This window comes from Lacerta agilis, chromosome 2 (assembly GCF_009819535.1).
Source record: "Lacerta agilis isolate rLacAgi1 chromosome 2, rLacAgi1.pri, whole genome shotgun sequence".
NCBI classification, from domain to species: domain Eukaryota; kingdom Metazoa; phylum Chordata; class Lepidosauria; order Squamata; family Lacertidae; genus Lacerta; species Lacerta agilis.
In genome coordinates this window covers 10,261,373-10,283,533 of record NC_046313.1, presented here as the reverse complement: position 1 = coordinate 10,283,533, position 22,161 = coordinate 10,261,373, and the positions used below count along the sequence as shown (strand labels likewise).

Here is a 22,161-nt window from a genome sequence, read left to right as displayed (position 1 = left end):
CGTACCCATTTTTCTTTTTAAACCATTCATGTTTACCACCCAGTTGCGGAGACAGCTCACCCACACAATAGCTTGCCTGCTTTTGGTTTTAAATGATCTAATCCTTCCTTATGGCCGCAGTGATACTAACAGTGACATTATGAACGTGGTGTGGAATGACCCTTAAATCAAATCAGAAAGTTTCTCCCTTCAATGGAATGGCATCTTGCCGGATAACGCAGGACCAAAAAATACATTTAGAGTAGATTGATCCGTCGTGGAAGTCAAATCTATCCACATCCACAAACAAGCGGCGACTGTGAATTCGGTGGCTATTTTCTTTTCTTTCTTTAAAAATGAAAAAAAGACCCTAAAGATTATTTATGGTTTATTTTAGACACCCGATCATTTGATGCTTGTTTCATCAATTTGTCACTGTTTTTATTGTCACCAATTGCCCATAACTGGAGTGCATTTAAAACAACATTGATCTTGATATTATGGTGTCATAATATGACAGTAATAGTTGTAGCCTGCTCAGGAAGCCCAGTTGCGAAGATTGATGGCTTTCACCGTACCAATTATATTCTGTCCATCTAAGTGATAAAGAGAGCGTTGGAGGCATTCGATAGACAAATTAGATATCTTTTCCAATTATTCCTTTTATTTTATAAGGCCACATGTTTGATTAACAACTTTTTCCTTCTCTTATTAGCCAGCCTGCAATGTACATTTTGTTCCATGTGTTTTAATTTTACAGATTTAATGAAGGATATTGGAAAACATTTGCGGAACTGACAAAGTGGTATCCTCTTCTCTTTCTGTGTGTGTGTGTGTGTGTGTGTGTGTGTGTGTGTGATTTGTTTTTATAGACCATGGGCATTTAGTTTCTTCCCTTCAGAGTTTAAAAGAAGGACAAGGATATTTTCCTTGGCTGTGGGAGAAGTAAGAGAATAACAGAGTCATCGTATGAAGAGACCAGGCCTGTTTACTTCAGTACTTGCTTAGTTTTTATTTAGAGTAACAGCGAAAACACATCTGGGAAGAAACGATCGCAATGAAATTAATTTGCTACAGAGAAGCCCAGACAAATGATACAAAACCAGTCATAAGAACGTAAAAATGCATCTTTCCTCTTCTTAATAGCCATTAAATGAACATAAAATGCAATCGTAGAATTTATACAAATAAATTAACCAGCCTGGGCTAAGGAGGGGAACTTCCAGAGAGGCCATGCACTTCTCTATTTACAAACCGCCAGCCTCGGAACCGGGATAAGTGCACATCTTTGCCTGCTCTGAATACAGATCTACACGTGGCTGGAATCATTTCATAGAAAGAAGACTCCACAGAAACCAAGTGCAGCCGTTTACATCTCAAAAGGAAAACACACACAAATGAAGAATATGAGATTGAAAAGGTGTGAGTTACCCACAGATGCCAAGCAGACAATTGGGATGCTCTTGTGTGTGTTAAGGTAGGAACACATGTTTCTATATCTCTAAGTGCATGTGTTGTCTGGGATCATGGCCAACAAGTGGCCCATGGACCACTTTTGGCCCCCAAAGTATTTTCACCTGGCCCTGGCTGCTCTACCATTGGTACCTAGGAAGCCAACTTATGCCAGTACAGATTTTTGTTCCTCTAGCCCAGAACCATCTACCCTGACTGGCAGTGGTTCTCTTCAGACTCTGAGGAAGAGGTCTTAGGATCACAGAATTGGAAGGGACCTTGAGGATCATGTACTCCAACCCCCTGCAATGCAGGAATATGCAGCTGTCCCATTTGAGGATCAAACTTGCAACCTTGGTATTATCAGCATCTTGAATTATCCAACTGAATTATCCAGGCTGAGCTTCCCGAGTCTTTTAACTAGCAGTGCTAGCTACTGCACCTGGGATTTTACATGAATCTGGACCTTACATCTGCTGCTATAGTTCCTTGCATAAGGCATGGTGAAAAGTGAAAAGTCTCAGGGTCACCTCAGAAGGAGGAGCAGGGGCGTAGCAAGGAGGGCAAAGGGGGCGAGCTGCCCCAAGTTCCATAATGGAGGGGGTGACAAATTATCAAGGAACAATTACTGCCCTACTAGGGCGGCTCATAAAAAACTTTTTTAAAAAAATGCCTGCTCCAAAGGTCTTATCTTACTATACTAGGGATTATATAGCTATATATGAAATTTCATGCATATCAGTTAATATCTTGACCCTCCTCCACCAAAATAGCTGTTTACTTGGCTGTTTTCCTATGTCGTGAAGGCTGAAATTTCAGTTCAGTGGAGCACTTACTGTTCCCAATCCTAACCCTGTGGAAAGCCATCTAATTTGACTTTGATTTGACTTTGAGATGTTTTTAGGAGGTAATTTAATTATTGTTTGATTTTATACCAATGTTGTGTATCTGATGTCAGCCACCCTGAGCCCGACTTCGGCCGGGGAGGGCGGGATATAAATAAAAGTTTATTATTATTATTACTTGTTATTATTCCTTTGTAAGAAAATATGGAATAATGTAAAACTATTTTTGCGGGGGGGTCAATGGGGGGTGACAATAATTTTTCCGCACCGGGTACCACCTGACCTTCCTACGCCTCTGAGGAGGAGACAAGATGTGTTCAGGATGTAAGAGATGGTGCGTATGCATTAATTTTATATTGCTCTTTTGACTTTGCAGGCAACAATCCAGATATGCTTAAGTGAGTAAGCCTTGTAAACTGCCTTGAGAACCACTAATCTACAAAGCAGGATGCAAACATTTTTAACTGCATAAAAGGAACAGTATCTGTGATGCCTTGAGAACCACTAATCTACAAAGCAGGATGCAAACATTTTAACTGCATAAAAGAAACAGTATCTGTGATGCCTTGAGAACCACTAATCTACAAAGCAGGATGCAAACATTTTAACTGCATAAAAGAAACAGTATCTGTGATGCCTTTACTGCTGGGATGGAAAACTTTATTATTATTATTATTATTATTATTATTATTATTATTACACATGACTTTCCCCAAAGAAGTCTGGAAACTGTAGCCCTTTGATTCCCAGCATCTATAAGAGACTACAATTCCCAGAATTCTTAGCAGGGGGGAGTCATGTACTTTAAACGTACAATATGGATGTGACCTAGTCACATTGTTGTATCAAATTCTTTATCTGCATGGGCAGATTGGCTGTCAGCCATCCTTTCTGCATATATCCACGTACAGCATTAACACCTCACATGTTGCCACACTGGACACACACGTATTTCCCTATGGTCTGCAACTCCCCCATCTCGGGCATTAATGATACGGTGTGGGTACGAGAAATGTGATCTTCTGAGCTTCCTGCATTTGTGCATCTCATTAGCTCCCAAGAATCCTGTGCTGCTGGGCCTTGTCAGAGATCATGCTTGGCAAATGCAGTGCCACACAGAGTTTTGCACATATGGCGCCTAAAGACTCATATCCTGTCCCCGGCACATGTGTGGCAGTACATCTGAAGCTTTTGGGGGGGCCAGGGGGAAGGAGTAAGCAAACTTTGATGAGATCACTAGCCCATAATGAAAGACTAGAGATCAGGTATAGCCCTGAGGCAGGAAGTTTCACATTCTGTCCCCCGCTCCAGTTATGTGAAACTATTAGCTATTCCTGCTGCTCCACGGAGATGTCCAATCCCTCTTTGAAACTTGCTGAAACCTTTCCCTGGTTTTTGATGAATGAACTTTTAATGGAGAGGAATAGGTCGGCTTGTTTTAAGTGAAACGTTTATATGGAAGTGGATGATTTAAACAACTTTAGCTCCATTAAACAAAAAGGAAGGCTAGATCTTAAACTCTCATTTGTTTCGGAGAGTGTCTGGCCTGGGATAAACATGACATTAAGTAGCCATCTGAGCATTGCTAAAACATACATTTGCCTTCATAATAAAGTGTTTTTAAGAGATAGTAATGGTTACCTTGAGAGCGGTTCACATTAGAAGCATTAAAAAGAGAGAGAGAGAGAGAGAGAAAATCCTAGCCCTGAATTCTTTCAATAACTGTCCATCACCTAACAGCAATAGCATACCACAAAATAGGAAGTGCTGCTGATCCGATTTATTTGGCAGGAACCTCTAAGTCTCATTTAAAGGCAACGGCACTGAACGTTTAAATGTGGAAATCTTAAATCTTCTTGCTTGCTTCCCTCTTGCCTCAGACCTGCTGTGTCTGCAAAAGAGCATGAATAAGGGCAGAGATTACAGGTATTGTCGATGTCATCCACATTCAGATACCAGTTGTTGGTTCAGTCTGATACGTATTCAACATTTCCCTTCATTTCTATCCTAAGTCCAGGAAGCGTAATAATGTAAGTCATGGGATTTGATAGCATTTCACTGCCCACAAGGGCCACCCTATTTATTTCAATGTTGAAAACAAATCCCTAAACCAATGAATATCCTCCTGAAAAGGAATAAGGCAGGTTTCGTGCTAATACTTTACTATTATTATTATTATTATGTAACAATATATAGGATTTGCACAAAAAATAAAAATCACTCACATCCCCACAGTTCACTAAGGGAAATACAGTCCTCAGGTATGTATGTATTGGTCTGACAGACACGCCATAGTTTTATTTTATTTATTTTATTCATTACATTTATGTCCCACCTTTCTTCCAAGAAACTCAGTGGTTCTATTCCCTCCCTTTTTAACCTTACAACCAGGGGGCGTAGGGAGCTGCTTTGCTGCCCGGGGTGGCAAACGGAGGGGCACCCCCCAGGGGCGAGGCGCCGCTCCCTAGCGCGCGCGCGCAGCATCCCACAGACGCTGTGCTGCTATTCACGCGCTGCAGCCTTAAAAGTTGCCGCGCCCCACACGCGCCGGCGGTGCCGATCGCGGGGGCAGGGCGCCACCCCGTGTGTCACTCCCCCAGGGCGGTACCTGGGGCGGCCAGCCCCCTTGCTCCGCCCCTGCTTACAACAAGCCTGTGAGGTAGCTTAGGATGTGAGACTATGACTGGCCCAAGGTCACCCAGTGAGTTTTTCATGGCCGATTGGGGATTTGAACACTGGTCTCCCATGTATTAGTCCAGGACTCTAACCACTGTATTGTGAACTTACAAAATAGCCCGTGCAAATTTTTGTAAGTCCCTATCCTATTTTGTCCTTTTGCGATGATGCACCCTCCCTTTTTTTTATTGGGAGGAAGAAAGAGGAGAGAGGAGAAATGGGATTGTTCCATTGGTTCTGCTGAGAGGCCACCTCCACTGGGCTCTTGCTCTCTCTGCACTGTTTTCATTCTGGCTGGTCATGACATCTTTAAGAACTGAGTTTGCTTGTTTTCCTCTTCCTTCCTTGTCCCCGCTTCCCTTTGTTCTGATGACTTTTAGACTGTAAGCCTGTTGGCAGGGGCTGCCTTCTTTTCATCGATCTCCTCACATTACCTAACATCCATGTACTCAAATGTTTCCAAACATAAATGTGTGCTGAGCCATTTTCAAAGGTCAGTTCTAATGGGCTCAGAATATCTCACCCTGTTTTGCAGCCTTGGGCCTTTCTTGAACTTGTAATTTCCACAGTTAAGTATGCCTTTGGGTGGGGGAAATGTTTTATTTTGCCCTATTTAAATATGCCACTTCCATTGCTTCCCTTTCCCCATTGTCGAGATACAGAAGACAGCAACTCCCAATCTGTCTTACTGAGACCACAGGTCAGGCACCCCCAAACTCAGCCCACCAGCTGTTTTGGGACTACAACTCCCATCATCCCTAGCTAAAAGGACCAGTGGTCAGGGATGGTGTGAATTGTAGTCCCAAAACAGCTGGAGGGCCGAGTTTGGGGATGCCTGCCATAGGTCAATTCTAATGGCCAAACCAAAACATGGTGGTGATGACCATAGGGAGAAATCCTAATGATATTCCCTCCCATACAGTCTACTAAGAAAGAGTCCTGCAGTTGTCCCACCGACAACGGTGAGAGCTGTGCCACGAACATTACACCCAAAGAGATGCCATCTGGTGTAGTGGTTGGAGTATTTCAGCCAAACAGCAAGTTGTATTTTTCTTCCTTAAAAAACTGGGCATGGAGGCATACATACGCTCCAACATTTCTCCAGTGAAATTAGGGGCGTCCTAAGGAAAAGCGGGACATTCCAGGATCAAATCAGAAACCGAGACAGCTTCTGTAAATCTGGAACTGTCCCTGGAAAATAGGGACACTGCATAGCTTGGATTGGGACCATGCTTCAAAGGGACAGAAGTTATAAGGCTTCCTCCTCGTGCCATGGTCCTGACCCAAGTTGCCTTCTACCAAGTTTCTATTAAGCATACTATGTCCATATGCTTTCATCTCTGTGGCCAATAGCAGATTTGGATGTGTGTTAAACTGGGGTGTTGTCATGCGTCCAAGGGTGAACCCCTCTCCTCCATGCTGTAGCCCAAATCCAAATCAGCCACACACACATACACACATACACACATACACACACCCTCTCAGTTGCTTTTGAAGAAGAAAATTATTTTGGATTTTCCTATCACAGAATGCTAATATGACATGTAGTTTGTCCCCTGATGAGACCCAGGTTCATTTGCTTGCTTCAATCGCACAGCCACAAAGCACACCGAGTGATACTGGGCTTGCCACCACCTCTCAACCTAGCATGCTTCACAGAGTTGTTGTAAGGAAGATAAAGAGGAAGACCTTTTATTCCATATTGAACTCCTTTTTTTTTTTTCTTTAAAAAAAACTTTATTTCTTTCAAATTGTACACAAACCACAAACAAACAAAGATTTATCATAACAAAAAAAAATGTGCATCACATAAATTACCAAATCATTATATCTTATTACAACTTATTCCCAGTTCGGTCCCTCCCCCCTCCCTCCATTCTTCCTCTCCTTCCCTCCCCTCCCCTCTGCTTCACAGTTTACCTTACATGTTGTCCTTAATATCTGTTAATCTATCCACACGTCCTTTTATCTATCCAATTTTCTTTTACAACTTGTTCATTTGGATCTTTACCATTCTGCCAAGAGGTTGGCTCTCTTAACATATAATTTAAAATAATTTTTAAGTGTTTCCCAATTCTTTTCTATCTCCAATTTGCCTTTCCCTTGTAATTCTTCATATTTTACTGCCCAATTGTAGTAAGTCAATAGTTTTAATTGCCATTCCTCTTTTTCCGGTACTCTTTGTGTCTTCCAATTTTGCGCTACCAACAATCTCGCCGAGACCGTGGCATATAGTAATAGATGTCTATCTTTAGCCTGTATTTCATTTTCCATCATTCCTAAAAGAAATAGCTCCACACTTTTTTTAAAAGAATATTTAACCATTTTCTTTATCTCCTTATATATCATTTCCCAAAACACTTTAATTTCTTTACAAGACCACCACATGTGCATGAATGTACCTATTTCTTTTTTACACCGCCAGCATTTGTTGTTTTCGTTCTTATAAATTTTTGCCAGTTTGACCGGCGTGAGATACCATCTATATTGCATCTTCAATAAATTTTCCTTAATGTCATAATTTGGGGTTAGGTGGTTATCCCTCCTCCATAATCTTTCCCATTTTTCCAGCATTATTGGCCGGCCTAAGTCTCGGCCCCATCTTATCATGGCTTCTTTGATTTGTTCCTCCTCTGTCTCCCATTGCAATAAAATTTTGTATAAATTTTTTGTATAATTTTTTTGCGAATCCAATAGAATTTCCTCTAATTTTGATTTCCCTTTTACAAATCCAATTTTTTTATCTTGTTGAAATTTTTGGTTTATCTGGAAATATTGGAGCCAACTAGTTAAGTAGTCTTTCAAATCATCATATGCCTTTAGTTTTAATTCTCCTTCTTTTTCTTCTAATAAATCTCTGTAGGTAGGCCAATTGGAGTCCATATTCCTTCTCTTCATTGCCACCATCTCTAGGGGGGATAACCACCAAGGAACCTTTGTCTCAAAGTATCTTTTGTATTTTGACCAAATTCCAAATAGCGATCTCCTAATTATGTTATTCATAAAGATATTTTGTTTGTTTATTTTCTCTTTCATTAAGTACCAGTGCCAGCCAAACCCCAGTCCTTCTCCCTCCAAATCTAACAAATCGTTATCTTTCAGTTCTATCCAGTCCTTAATCCAATATAGTGCTGCTGCATCGTGGTACAATCTTAAGTCTGGTAATCCGAAACCCCCTCTTTCTCTACTGTCTATTAAATTTTTGTGTTTTATTCGGGGTTTTTTCCCATTCCAGATAAACTTTGCGATGTCTTTTTTCCATTCTTTAAAGTAGTCTGTCCCCCCTATTAATGGTAAGTTCAGAAACAGATAATTCATTTTAGATAGTACTCCCATTTTCACCAGTGAGATTTTCCCAAGTAGTGATATTTTTAATTTGGACCATATTTCCAATTTCCCTTTAATTTGTCTCCATATTTCTCCGTAGTTTTCTTTTAACAGGTCTAAACTATTTGTTGTTATTGAAATGCCTAGATACTTTATTTTTTTTGATATTTTTAATCCTGTGAGTTCCTGTAGTTTTTCTTTTTCTTTATTTTCCAAATTTTTTACCATCATCTTTGTTTTTTCATAATTTATTTTTAAGCCCGCTAGGTTGCCGTATTCTTTTATAACTTGTAAAGCATTCGGGATGCTATCTATGGGGTCTTCTGATGTTATAAGTATATCATCCGCGAAGGCTTTGATTTTATGTTTCGTTTTCCCTATCACCACCCCCCTTATTTTCTCATCCTCTCTTATCGTTTTTAATAGCATTTCCAAAACCATTATAAAAAGGGATGGTGATAGGGGACAACCTTGTCGCGTTCCTCTTGTAATATTTATACTTTCTGTTAAATTATTATTGATCAATAATCTCGCCTTTTGATTCCCATATATAGCTCCTATTGCCCTTTCAAATTTTTCTCCAATATTTATTTCCTTTAGTATTTCTTTCATAAATTGCCAGGAAACCCTGTCAAAAGCCTTTTCCGCGTCAAGGGATATTATTGCCGCTTTTTTGCCTCTATTATTTTCTAGGCATTCCATTATGTTTATGATGTTTCTGATATTTTCTTTGGCCTGTCTGCCTTTCACAAAACCTACTTGGTCTTTGTGTATTATATCTGCCAATATATTTTTTAGTCTATTTGCTAATATTTTGGTGAAAATTTTGTAATCGCAATTTAGAAGTGATATTGGTCTATAATTATGCGGTGATTCTAAATCTGTTTCCTGTTTTGGGATTAATGATATCACTGCCTCTTCCCATGACTTTGGTATTGTCCCATTCCTCATAATATTATTCATTAAGTCCTTCAGTGGTGGTAATGTTACCTCCTCCAGGTGTTTATAATATTCTATTGGTAATCCATCTGGACCCGGTGTTTTTCCTTTTTTCATGCCTTTGATTGTTTCCTTTATTTCTAGTATAGTGATTTCTTTATTTAGCATATCAATTTTTTCTTGGGATAATCTTGGGAGTTTGTGTTTATTAATGTATTCCTCTATATCTTTCTTCGGTGCTTCTTCATTTTGATATAAGGTTTTATAATAATTTTCAAAAACTTTCATGATCTCATTGATGTTATTTGTAATCTTTCCCTCTGCTTTAATTTTGTTTATTAATCTTTCATTTTTCCTTTTTTTTATTTTCCAACTGAGTAATTTACTATTGAATATTGAACTCCTTAGACAAACTGTGGAACAAAATTTTAATTAAAAAAAAATAGAACTCCCCAGTGAATTGTGAACTAAAGATATGATCTGGCTGCCTCCGACTTTGCCACTCTTAATGGCACATCTCAAGTTGCCTGTTGGCTAGACTACCTAGAATACAGAGAGGTGAGAAGGGAATGAGGGGTGCAGGCTAGATGTGGGGGGCCACAGGCTACATACAGCCCATGGGCCCTGGCTTAGATTCCCCCCATTAAACTTTCTGTTTTACAATTTAAAATTCATTATGGATCATTTCCCAACACTCTTTTACCCTGGCCCTGGCCTAGACTTTTGACATGTTTCTAGATGATGATGATGATGATGATGATGATAATAATAATAATAATAATAATAATAATAATAATAATTTGTATCCCGCCCTCCCTGGCCTCTTCTAGAAAATGGTCAGTAGTCCTGGTCTTTTTTGGAGAATCCTTCTAGGACAGTGATCAAATCCGCCATGCTTTCGATACAGTAGCAAAAATATAATTTTTGTGTTTAGCATCCTTCTTTTGTTTAACCATTTGTCTGCTTTGTGGAGTGAGGTCAGGCTGCCAGATCTGGGGAGCTGCACCTCTGGTGACGTGTATGAAGGTTTCCCAGCCTGTCTCTGCCTTCTCTGGAAGGGACTATCAAGAGGGAGAGGGAGGGAGAGCTGAGCGAGGAGCCAAGGGCTGCGCTGTTAACAGAGCGAACGTCTCCACGAGATTTATGGCAAGGGAGAGGAACTGGCTTGCCTCCTGTGATGAATTAAAGGGAGAAAGGAAACTTCCATGATAGGTCTGCTGAAGGAATTTCTCTCTTGTTTGCCCTGAAGGGGGGACTCGAGGGGAAGGGGAGTTTAAGTCTGAGCCAGACTTCTCCAGCTGCAGATCATCATCATCATCGCCCCCCACTTCTGAAGATGGAGGGGGGGAACAGCTTCTCTTGGCACTCATCCTGATTAGACTCTTCAGCAGTGGAGGCAAATATGTTTTGCACTTGTAAGATTTCGTGCCAGAACACTGCATTTGTGTGTGTGTGTGTGTGTGTGTGCGCACACACACACACGCAGAGATAGGGTGGTACCTCAGTGGTAGAGTATGTTTTGCATGCAGAAGGTCTCAGGTTCAATCTCTGGTACCTGCAGGTAGGGCTGGGAATATAAGAAGACCCTACTAGATCAGGCCTATGGCTGATCTGTTCCAGCACCTGATTTTTTTTCACTGATTTGTATTTACAGGTGATGGCCATTTCATGTGGGGGCTCCATTCCCATCCCCCGCCACGTGTTGGCAGAGCATGCATCAGTGCCCCCCGCCGTCCATTCCACCCACCTCCATTCCACCCCTCTTCTGCCCTCTTCTGGGTCCACATCAACTGGACACGCCTAAAATGGTCGCCACCTGCATTTATAAGAGTATGGCTCACGGGTCTGACTCAGTATAAGGCAGGTTCCTATGCTCCCAGAAGGGTGGTTAAAGTGTAGCACAGGAACCACGTGCAGCGGCTACAGAGAAATTCCACACCTGGACAAACAGGTAGCCCACCCACTCCCTCCATCTGCATCCTCATACAGCATATTTCTCATTGTTGTGCCATGAAAGGAAGAGTAGTTGGATAATGTGGGACACAAGACCATCAAAGAACATAGTTAAGAGCCACAACCATTTTTTCTTTAACCCCTGGTAATAATAATAATAATAATAATAATAATAATAATAATAATAATAATAATAATAATTTATTATTTGTACCCCGCCCATCTGGCTGGGTCTCCCCGGCCACTCTGGGCGGCTTCCAACCAATATTAAAATACAATACAAAGTCACAGATTAAAAACTTCCCTAAACAGGGCTGCCTTCAGGTATTTTCTAAATGTCAGGTAGTTGTTTATCTCTCTGATCACTGATGGGAGGGCGTTCCACAGGACGGGCGCCACTACCAAGAAGGCCCTCTGCCTGGTTCCCTGTAACCTCAATTCTCGCAGTGAGGGAACTGTCAGAAGGCCCTCGGCGCTGGATCTCAGTGTCCGGGCTGAACGATGGGGGTGGAGACGCTCCTTCAGTTATACAGGACCGAGGCTGTTTAGGGCTTTAAAGATCAGCACCAACACTTTGAATTGTGCTCGGAAACGTACTGGGAGCCAATGTAGATCTCTCAGGACCGGTGTTATGTGGTCTCGGCGGCCGCTCCCAGTCACCAGTCTAGCTGCCATATGTTAACTGATGCCCCTGTTTGGATGCTTTTCTTTAAATACAAAAAAAAACCCAAATCCCCAACATTTTCTTTTCTGAAGATGAATTCCTACACTGTTCCCTTGTTCTTGCCCCCTTAAGAGATGCTAGTGTCCCCAAACATATTGTTTCCTGTTCTTGCTCTGTTCTGTTCTTTTCTCAGCTCACTAATAGTTATCACCCAGCCAGTATCTTCTTGAATTCCTTGCACACCAAGATCTGCAGACAATACCAGAATCTGACTATTTGCTAAGCTCTCCCTTCCAGCAAACAGAGTATTAACTCAGTCAGTAATTTACACCAGAAAACACAGTGCTGCCAACACGCTGCTTTTTTTAAACACTGTTTCTTAAAGTACTGGTAAGGATGTGGCTGGCTGCTGCTGAAAAAACACTCAGGAACAGTATCTAGAGTGATGGCGCAGTAAAATAAAAAGTGAGCTTCCCAGTCAAAACAGTGCGGCTGAGAGGTATTTGCATCCCACTCACCTTCCACATTGCAGTGATGCACAGATTCATTAGTAATAGATCTTTCCACCCCATTCAGTGAGATGACAGGAAACCTGATATGTACTTCCTGCTTCTGGGCATCTTTCCTGATATTGCTGTGGGGAGGATGAGAGTATATTATGGGGAATGCAGGAAAATGCATATACTACTACATAGACCAACCGTCACCAACCTGATGCCTCCTTTGGACTATGACCCCCCCCCATCAGACCCAACCAACATGGCCAATGGTCAGGGATAATGGAAACAGTAGCACCAGATTGTGGAAGACTGGCTTAGGTAGATGCAGTGGCGTCCCAAGGTGGGGGCGGGAGGTGGGTTTGCCCCGGGTTCCATGTCTGGGAGGGTGACAAGAAGGCACCCTGCATGGTGCTTGCCCTGCCTCCCCGGCCCAGGTGCGGTGGCGTGAGCAGCCATCGTGCTGCCACAGCCGCATGTGGAGGAACCTCAGTTCGCGGCTGCAGCCGCGAGCAAGGGATCTCACCACCGTCCGACATCCGTACGGCTCTCAGACGGCACCGGTGGCAAACCGCTACATACAGCGCATGCGCAGTGTCACACACACGCGCTGTGTGTAGCGCCGCCGCACATGCGCTGTATATAGCGGTTTTCCACTGGCGCCGCTGGGGCGCTGCATGGACAGCGGTGGAATCCCTCCATCGCTTGCAGCGAGCCGAGGGGGCCTCCCAGCCTCCCTCCCTCCCTGGCTCAGTGTACTTGATGGCTCGGGGTACTTGGGAGTCGTGGGGGTGGGGTGCAGAGGCGTAGGAGGGGGCAGACATTTGGGGCCCGCCCATGACTCCCAAGCCCACCCCGAGCTGTCGATGGGGGGGGGTGACAAAAAAAAATCCGCACCGGGTACCACCTGGGCTTGCTACACCTCTGGGTAGATGAAGCATTCATGATTTCACATTCATAAGCCCAATCTTCATGAAAAGAAAGACGTGATAAGTTATGCTAGGGAGCCACTTTCTCCTAAAATGTTCCAGTCTCAGACAGTGATGGAAGTACACAATGGAGAAAACCCGTCGCAATCCAGAGCCCTCAAACTTAAGCTCTCTACAAAAAATATTCTCTAGCTATGTGTGATAGTGACTCTCACTTCTCCTCTATGGATGGGAAGTCGGAGATGCTCTTGCAAGCTCCATAACCCCCAGCAAGAGCTTCAGCCCATGCTCTGTATGCAGAGAGCATTGGGTTCAAACCCTGGCATTTCTAGTAATAAAAAGGATCATGTGATGGGAAAGACCTTTGCTTGAGACCCTGGAGAGCACTAGTCAATGCTAGGCTAGATAGACCTGGCATGAGGAACCTCTAAAAAGGGGTTCATATGAGGCATTGCTGTCCCTGTGGGAATAGCCATTGTGGGACATTCTCTCCCCTCTTTGCTCACCATCTACCTGTTCAGGAGGGCAATGGAGATGGATGTATGAGCAGTACAGATTAATTGCAAACCCTCTTTATATTTGTTAATCTGGGAAATGGATCCTTACCACAAAAAAAGGACAGCAGGGGAAGAGTAATAAATTGCATCCTTGTCACTTGTAAACAGCCTTTGCCATCCTAAACAGCTGGCCTGGGGACAAAATGCAAGCATTGGATGTGTGGAGTCCTTTCCATCTGCCGCGCTTCCAGCAATTTGACTTGTTTGGGCCCAAACGTGTCACTCTTTGGAAGTCCTTGCCCGTCACCATCACACCTCCCTTGGCTTTCCTGGACAGCTTGAGGTTGCAACTTGCGTCATCGCCACCGAAGGCACCTTCCTTGAAGAGCCCCCTCAGGAATGCTGGCTGGTTCCTTCTCTCCTCACCCTGCACACCCTCAGCGGAAAGAAAGAAGGGCTGATGACAGCCTGCTGAGTGACTTGTTTGCAAGAGATGAAGTGATAGCAAGCACAGTCTCTGATGCATATGTCTCCTCTCAATGCTAGTTCCTTATGCATAAGGAAAGAGCAAACAGATAAGAAAGTTCAGAGGAACTTCAGGGTTCAGGATGGCTTGCCTGACACAACACGTGTGCAAACAAACTTTGGAAACCACACAACTTATACGTATAAAAATTATGCTAATATTTGCCTTTTTAATGGAGCCATCTGTTCTTAATCTACCATGGACCTACCTCATCCAACCACCTGAATAACTCAAGTTCAGAGAGCCTTTTATCTAGCTTTATTTACCATTTTGTTTCCTAGGGCAGGGGTGGGGATTCCAGTTGGACTCAAACTCCCATCAGCTCCAGGCAGCATAGCCAATGGCCAGGAATGATGGGCAAGTCCCATCATTCAAGCAACATCCGGGGGAGGCACATTTTCTCCACCCCAGCCCTGGGGATTTAGACTAGACTTGAGATTGACCAGGGCATTTTGGATACACTAGCAAGCAGAACTGAGGCAAATGCAGAGGAAATGATTTGAATTGTTGCATGGGAATCATGTGCGTCAAATGTTTATAAAAAAAAAAATGATGGGTAAGGTTTTGGGTGACTCCCCTTTCAAAACTGTCAATCTTTCCAAGGTGCTTTAAGGGGTCATCATGTCAGCCTTCCCTCAACCTGGTGCCCTCCACATGCTCTGTACTACAACTCCCATCAGCCCCAGCATGGGGTTCTGTGCCCAAAGCAAAGTTGCAGCAATCACAATAATTCTGAGCTCAAAGTCAACAGGGTGTTTTGTTTTGTTTTGTTTTAAGCAGAAGGATATTCATGAACTTTCAAGATCCATGAAACGTTCCATTTCAGCACTCAGCAGCACTAACATTTCCAAACCCTTCCATAAATCACAACAGAGGTTTGATTTGTTCCCATTTCAAAAAGATGGTATTGATTGGCTTTTTCTTACAAAGACGTGATGATGATAGCGGTTCTGGGAGAAGCAAGTTGACTTCCAGGGCCTTTTATAGCAGGAATGGGGAATACTTTGTGGTTTTCCAATTGTTTTTGGACTCCAACTCCCATCATCCCTTACCATTGGTTATGCTGGCTGGGGCTGAAGAGAGTTGTGAGTACAGAAGCTCTAGAAGGCCACAAGCTCCCACCATTGCTATCTTACAATATGAGGATCATCTACATACCTGGATCTAATAGGAAGAGAAGGGTGGCTTGATCCCGCAAGCAGGCAGCATCTGGTGATGTTTCCCCTAACTCTTTGGATTCCATATCCCCTACAGATCCTATAGTGAGAAAGTGGGATAGTAAAGACCTGAGGACCACATGTTTGATAGTGAAAACTAGTGAGGGTACAGTGGCTATTGTAGACTTGGAAATGCTTTGCTTCTCCGAGGCCTGACATTTATTGCCTTTTCTTAATTTGTTCTTAATGTGCCAGCAGTGAACGCTTGTGATGATATATACACAGTACACTCCTGAAAAACAGAGGCCGGTATCCAATGCTGATTCTGCACAGGGTATACTCATTAAAGTTAATAGACATGACTTGGATTCATACATTTCAATGGGTCGATTCTGAATGGAAGTTAGCTGGATACGTACAACCCAAGAGTGGTGAGATACATACTACACCAGGGTATCAACATTATTTCAGTGGTTGGTTCATTTCATGTTTATTGGTTTGCTTTATTTCAAATGTTCATATCCTGCCTTTCAGCAGTATTAAATCCAAGGCCTACACTTATCTCAAGCGGTTGTAGCAGCTATATGATACTAGTAGTAGCAGCAGCTGTGGCTGTTGATATGCTAGGAGTTCTCTCAGCTGTCTTTCTCAACCTTTTAAAACTATCTTCAAAAACTTAGCCTGGAAAATTTACAGCCTACTTCATCTCTGCTTATAGGGGATGTGAATCAGCAAAAAAAAAATCAACAGATCATACCATATAGAAATGGGAAATGGGGTTCCCTAACCAATGAACCTCAGACAGGCACTCTAAATACGGAATCGTAGGGTAGAACGTCATTATTTTTAGCCTAGTCAGCGCATTACATTATATCCAAGAAACATATAATTAAAATAGCCATTTATGGTGCATTCAGAAAGAGGGGAGGGGAAATTACACCCTTGAGATTACACGGAGGGCAAGCATTTGATCTTGCATTTTTTTGCAAGCCGTACATTCCCCACCCTTTGAGGGGGGAAATGACTCAGTTGAATTAAAGCACTGTGCTAATTTGTGTAAATTCCAGGGTATTTTCTTATATTTGGGTTGTTAATTGGATTGCTTTTCAACATCAATGAACCACGACTTATTTATAGCTTTCGCAGCAACCTCGAACAAAAATGAAACCATCAGATGGCCCTATTCCAAAGAACTGAAAAGGTGCCCTTTCACATATGCTAAAAGTGTGGTACAGTATATCAATGGAGAGAGAGAGAGAGAGAGAGAGAGAGAGAGAGAGAGAGAGAGAGAGAGAGAGAATATATCCACATGTTTCCACAAGCAGAGGGCTACCAAACACAGGATTGGCTTGCCAAGCTAAAAAGTGAGAAAGGCAAGATGTTTTATTAGACACCACCCTCTGGATGAAAGCGTGTCATTACATCAGCAGCATCGGGAAAAGAATCGACTGCTAAATCCTGGAAAATTGAAAGGAAAATAAACCACAAGAAAGTAACGCATCACGAAGCCTTTAAGATGCAGCGACACAGAGATATCTGCCCCCCCCCCAAATCGAATGGGGCCTCAAATTTGTCGTCTTCAACCAAGTCAGCTGAATGAATGATGCAAACAGATAACTATCGGATTTGGTCACTTCCAAATCATACACGGCTTCCCCCAAGGAATCCTGTGAACTACAGTTTACCCCTCACAGAGCTACAATTCCAAGCGCCCTTTAACAAACTACAATTCCCAGGATTCTTTTTTTGGGGGGAAGCCATGTGCTTTAAATGTATGGTATGGAATGAGAAGCCTCTCATACCATTCGTGTGACATTGAATTCCACTCCCAGTGTCTACATACAATAGAATCAAGTGTTCTCCAGCCTGCAGCACCTCAGTCTGCAGGTGAAAATTTTGTAAGTTTAAATGCTCCCCACACGGTGGGAGAACTCTTCCTTCATACAGGGAAAAAAGCACCCAAGGAGACGTTTGTCGGGGGAAAGGGGGGAAACCCATACTCATTTTCAACACGGAGGGAGTTTTATTTCCCCATAAGGCGACATTCTTCCATGCAAGTTGCCCACTTCCCCCGAAACCTAAAGAGGTATAGTCTGCATTCTGCTGAACGTGTAAACTGGGTCCAAGTTCAACACTGCCTCTGACAGTCCGCACTTAAGCAAAACAATTTATTCGGCTGACCACTGGCTCCAAGCTGGCGGAAATGAATGGTGCACACCGGGCAGAGGGAGAGATGGCAGTTGGGATCGGCATCTTAGATTTATTCCCATATTTCCTAACATTTTCCTTGAATAATTAAGGGACAGATTGAAGACAAATGGAGTAAGTTGCTGTGAAAGTCCAAAAAGAGACAAATGTCGACTCAGCACACACTTTGGGAATGCCAATGTTATTTTTCCTCTCTGTATAAATGCTGGTTTTCTCAGAGATTCGCCAGTGAATGTTGTTGGCGTTTGACAGTTATACAAAAAGCAGATAGTTGTCGCAAACCTAGCACTGCTACGTTAAGCATCGCCAAGGAATATCACCAGGATAAGCTCAGGTAGGTAGCTGTGTTGGTCTGACGCAGTCGAAATCAATAAATTTTGACCAGGATAAGCTGAATTGTTAACAATTGTCAACAATTATAAGCTGAATTGTTAACAATTGTCAACAATTTCTGGGAAAGTATGACTCAGCAATCTACGCATGCAAGACCCCACAACTCATCTTAATGCCAAAGTTCCCTAGTGAATGCCTAGAAAATTTCTTCAAAATGGGATTATTAGATGTTTTCTAGAGATTTGATCGCTTTAAATTGTTTTGGCTGTTTTGAATAATAACAGATAGGCATAAGTGCTGTGCCCTATTATTGTTCAGTCGTTCAGTCATGTCCGACTCTTCGTGACCCCATGGACCAGAGCACGCCAGGCACGCCTATGCTTCACTGCCTCTCGCAGTTTGGCCAAACTCATGTTAGTAGCTTCGAGAACACTGTCCAACCATCTCATCCTCTGTCGCCCCCTTCTCATTGTGCCCTCCATCTTTCCCAACATCAGGGTCTTTTCCAGGGAGTCTTCTCTTCTCATGAGGTGGCCAAAGTACTGGAGCCTCAACTTCAGGATCTGTCCTTCTAGTGAGCACTCAGGGCCAATTTCCTTGAGAATGGATAGGTTTGATCTTCTTGCAGTCCATGGGACTCTCAAGAGTCTCCTCCAGCACCATAATTCAAAAGCATCAATTCTTCGGCGATCAGCCTTCTTGATGGTCCAGCTCTCACTTCCGTACATTACTACTGGGAAAACCATAGCTTTAACTATATGGACCTTTGTCGGCAAGGTGATGTCTTTGCTTTTTTGTGGTAATCTTTGTATGAAATGTTCCTTTCATATCTCCAATTTTCTTGAACAGATCTCGCCCTATTATTAAAATCCTATAATTTTAATAATAATAATAATAATAATAATAATAATAACTGTATTATTTATACCCCACCCATCTGGCTGGGTTTAATATTGGCAGGTTTCAGGGGCAGCCTTCTCTACTGTGCCCCTGCGTATGTGATCACAGGACATTGCCAAATTTGTATTGGAAAAGGTCCATAATTCAGTGGTGGAGCAGCTGCTTTGCATGCAGCTCCAATCCCCAACATCTCCTATTTGATCTGGGAATATTCCCTGCCTGAAACCATGGCGAGCCCCTGACTGGGCAATATTTGAGTGAGTTGAACCAAGGGTCTGATTCAGTATAAGGAAGCTTCCTGTTTTCCCATTTGAACCCACCCAGCAACATACATTTCTCTGGATGCCTTGCAATAAATAAATTTAAAACAAAATCCAAAGTAAAACATAGAAGGGTTAAAAAGCGGTTGGACTCCTCCTAAGATGTGTTGCATTTATTTTACTTTATTATTTAAAGCATTTCATTGTTGTAAGATTGTAATTCTTTTCTAAATATTGTAAACAGGGCTATAAAGAATTAAAACATGATACATACATACATACATCTTCTAAATAAATAAAAATAATGGAATTCACCAGAGACTGTCAACAGTTACCTCTCCTATCAGGATGTGTTTTGCCAAAATCTTAATTGCCCCTAGCTGGAGAAAATAGAACATTCCATTGATTAGAGAGTGGTTACTAAATGTGGCAGGTATGGACAAGTTAAACGATGTTGTTAAAGTTTAGGGCAAACAGACAGTTGACAAATGTTCTAGAAGAAAAATTGAAACCTTAATTGGAAGGCAGAGAAAATAAAGTTAACCCTATTATTCTCTCTGCAAGGATGGTATAAGGGTAATTTGGAAGGTATTTATGATGCCCCGTGTAAATAATATTCGGAGCTACGTTAAGCAACAGTACTTTCCCTTTTTCATCTTCTGTGAATATTTTAATGCAAATGGGAAACTAAAAAGGCATAGTTAAAGCTATGGTTTTCCCAGTAGTAATGTACGGAAGTGAGAGCTGGACCATTAAGAAGGCTGATCGCCGAAGAATTGATGCTTTTGAATTATGGTGCTGGAGGAGACTCTTGAGAGTCCCATGGACTGCGAGAAGATCAAACCTATCCATTCTTAAAGAAATCAGCCCTGAGTGTTCACTAGAAGGACAGATCCTGAAGTTGAGGCTCCAGTACTTTGGCCACCTCATGAGAAGGGAAGACTCCCTGGAAAAGACCCTGATGTTGGGAAAGATGGAGGGCACAAGGAGAAGGAGACGACAGAGGATGAGATGGTTGGACAGTGTTCTCGAAGCGACTAGCATGAGTTTGGCCAAACTGCGAGAGGCAGTGAAGGATAGGCGTGCCTGGCGTGCTCTGGTCCATGGGGTCACGAAGAGTCGGACACGACTGAACGACTGAACAGCAACAACAAAAAGGCAACTTGCCGAATTGGGTCCACAGTGCTGGAAGGCTTGTCCTTGGAAATGGATACTTTCTAGAAGTGGGGTCGGATCCCACTGGAAGTTGCCCTGTACAATGTGTGTGGATTAAGTCCTCAGACCATCTGCAATCTGCCACCTGCATCCTTTTTCATAGGGTTAAAAGACATGCCTCTCATAGCCAAAGAACTGAAGTACGATGCATACATAAGCATATCCTATGGACTTGTACGTATTCACCTCCATTTTTTGCCTTGCATTTATCCATGAGGGGTCGCTTTACAGCCCATTTCAATCCACGTTCTTTAATCAGAAATAAGCGCAACTGATTTCCACAAGATTTGCTGCGTAGTAAGTATGCACAGAATTGTAACATATTCCAGACTAGCCCAGATGCAAAGCAAGAAAGAGTACCTGGCATAAGCAGGTGAAGTCAGCCGCAAGACTGAACAGCGCAAGTGAACAGCACAAACAGGACTCAAAATCTACCCAAAGCAGATGGCTCAGGGTCACAAAGCAAGCCAAGCCTCAGATCAAGTGAATCCATGGCAGCCAATTTAATACATTCTATCTTGTGATTAATTCTTGTACCTTTATCAATTCATGAGCCCTCCCCTGCTAAAAAAAAAACAACACCATTTGTTACTCCTCAAACAAAAGGACCAGCCATCCACTTTCTCCTTTCCCCCCTCCTCACCTTCCTCCCATTTAGAGATGGGTGAGCCTGTCGATTTCGTTTTCTCTGTTCTCATTTTTCCACATATTTGTGTGTGTGTGTTTCAAAAGTCCTAATGAAGATTCATCCGCATTTTAGTGTGAATTTCTTCTACTATACACATTTTAAATGCAATTTTGTCCAATCCACACTTTTTTTTTTGCAAAGCATTTTCCTCCAATATAATATATTTTCCGATGTTATTTTCACTAATGTGTATATTTTAAGCACACTGGGCTCAGTTATATGCATTTGTGTATATATCACATGGCTGGAGAACTTCACTGCAAAATTCGGAGAAATGCAAAATTCAACGAATGCCTGTGTGCAGGCAGGCAGGAAACCCCCACCATGTGGCTCAGTTCCTTCCTTTGCCACCTGTAAGCACAGTCCTGCTTCTCCCTCAACCACAAATGTGGGTAGGCAGCGGGAGAGGTATGTTTGGGGCCTTCCTCACCCCCATATTGCAGCTAAGCTGCACTGAGGGAAACCCATCAGTGAGGGACTTGACTGTCTAGAGATCTGGGTGGGCAGGTGGTATCACCTCTGTGTGGGGTCCCAGTCCCCAGCTGCTTTTCAGAACCCGGCACAACAGTTTCAGTATATAGCACCTCTTGGAAGCCATAGCCAGCTGTTTTTCCATCACTGTGTACAACGTACATACATCAGACATTTTAGGAGCCCTGGGTGAGACATCAAAATAGAAGGTCCTCCAGCACAATGCTGGGACAATTCAGTCTCTGGTCGCTTCCCAGCTCCCATGCATCCGGATCAGATCCCACCCAGGATACATTCGCACACAGTCCCACCAGTCATCCCGTTCAGGCTGGAGTCACCAGATAGCATTCTCCCTCTGTGTTTCTCTACAGTTCCTGAGCCTGGACTCCACATCACCATAGATCAGGCACATCCAACTCCCAAGAGACCGTGATCTATTCCCAGTATATAAAAAAACTGGCAGTGATCTACCCATTGACATTGGAGGGAGGAGGAGTGTGCGTGGGGTGGGTTGATTGCCTGGAATTGTTGAGCTTTTTTTTTAGGAGGGAAGTGCCCAGAGTTGTTGAGCTTTTTGGGGAGGAGTTTTTTTAGCTTTCCCCCCATAGCTTTTTCTATACAATAAGGATCCCATGATCTACCAGG

The 22,161-nt window shown here is 42.8% G+C and overlaps 1 protein-coding gene across 6 annotated transcripts in view; it reads right to left on the bottom strand.

Annotated features, from left to right (window-relative positions):
* Nucleotides 1–2,999: 2,999 nt before the first annotated feature.
* Nucleotides 3,000–22,161, bottom strand: part of LOC117040643 (homeobox protein Hox-D3-like) — a 163,611-nt gene continuing 144,449 nt past the window's right edge. For 3 of the 6 annotated variants that reach the window (XM_033138534.1, XM_033138532.1, XM_033138533.1), the window contains exons 2-4: nucleotides 15,443–15,541; nucleotides 12,354–12,469; nucleotides 3,003–4,167 (exon numbers count right to left, since the gene is read on the bottom strand). In XM_033138534.1, the coding sequence (XP_032994425.1) occupies nucleotides 4,085–4,167; nucleotides 12,354–12,469; nucleotides 15,443–15,541 (298 nt within the window). In that variant the 3' untranslated portion in view covers nucleotides 3,003–4,084. Of the gene's footprint in view, nucleotides 4,168–12,353; nucleotides 12,470–13,873; nucleotides 14,308–15,442; nucleotides 15,542–22,161 lie in introns of those variants that run through there. The other 3 variants (XR_004425884.1, XR_004425885.1, XR_004425886.1) reach the window with 3 other exon arrangements.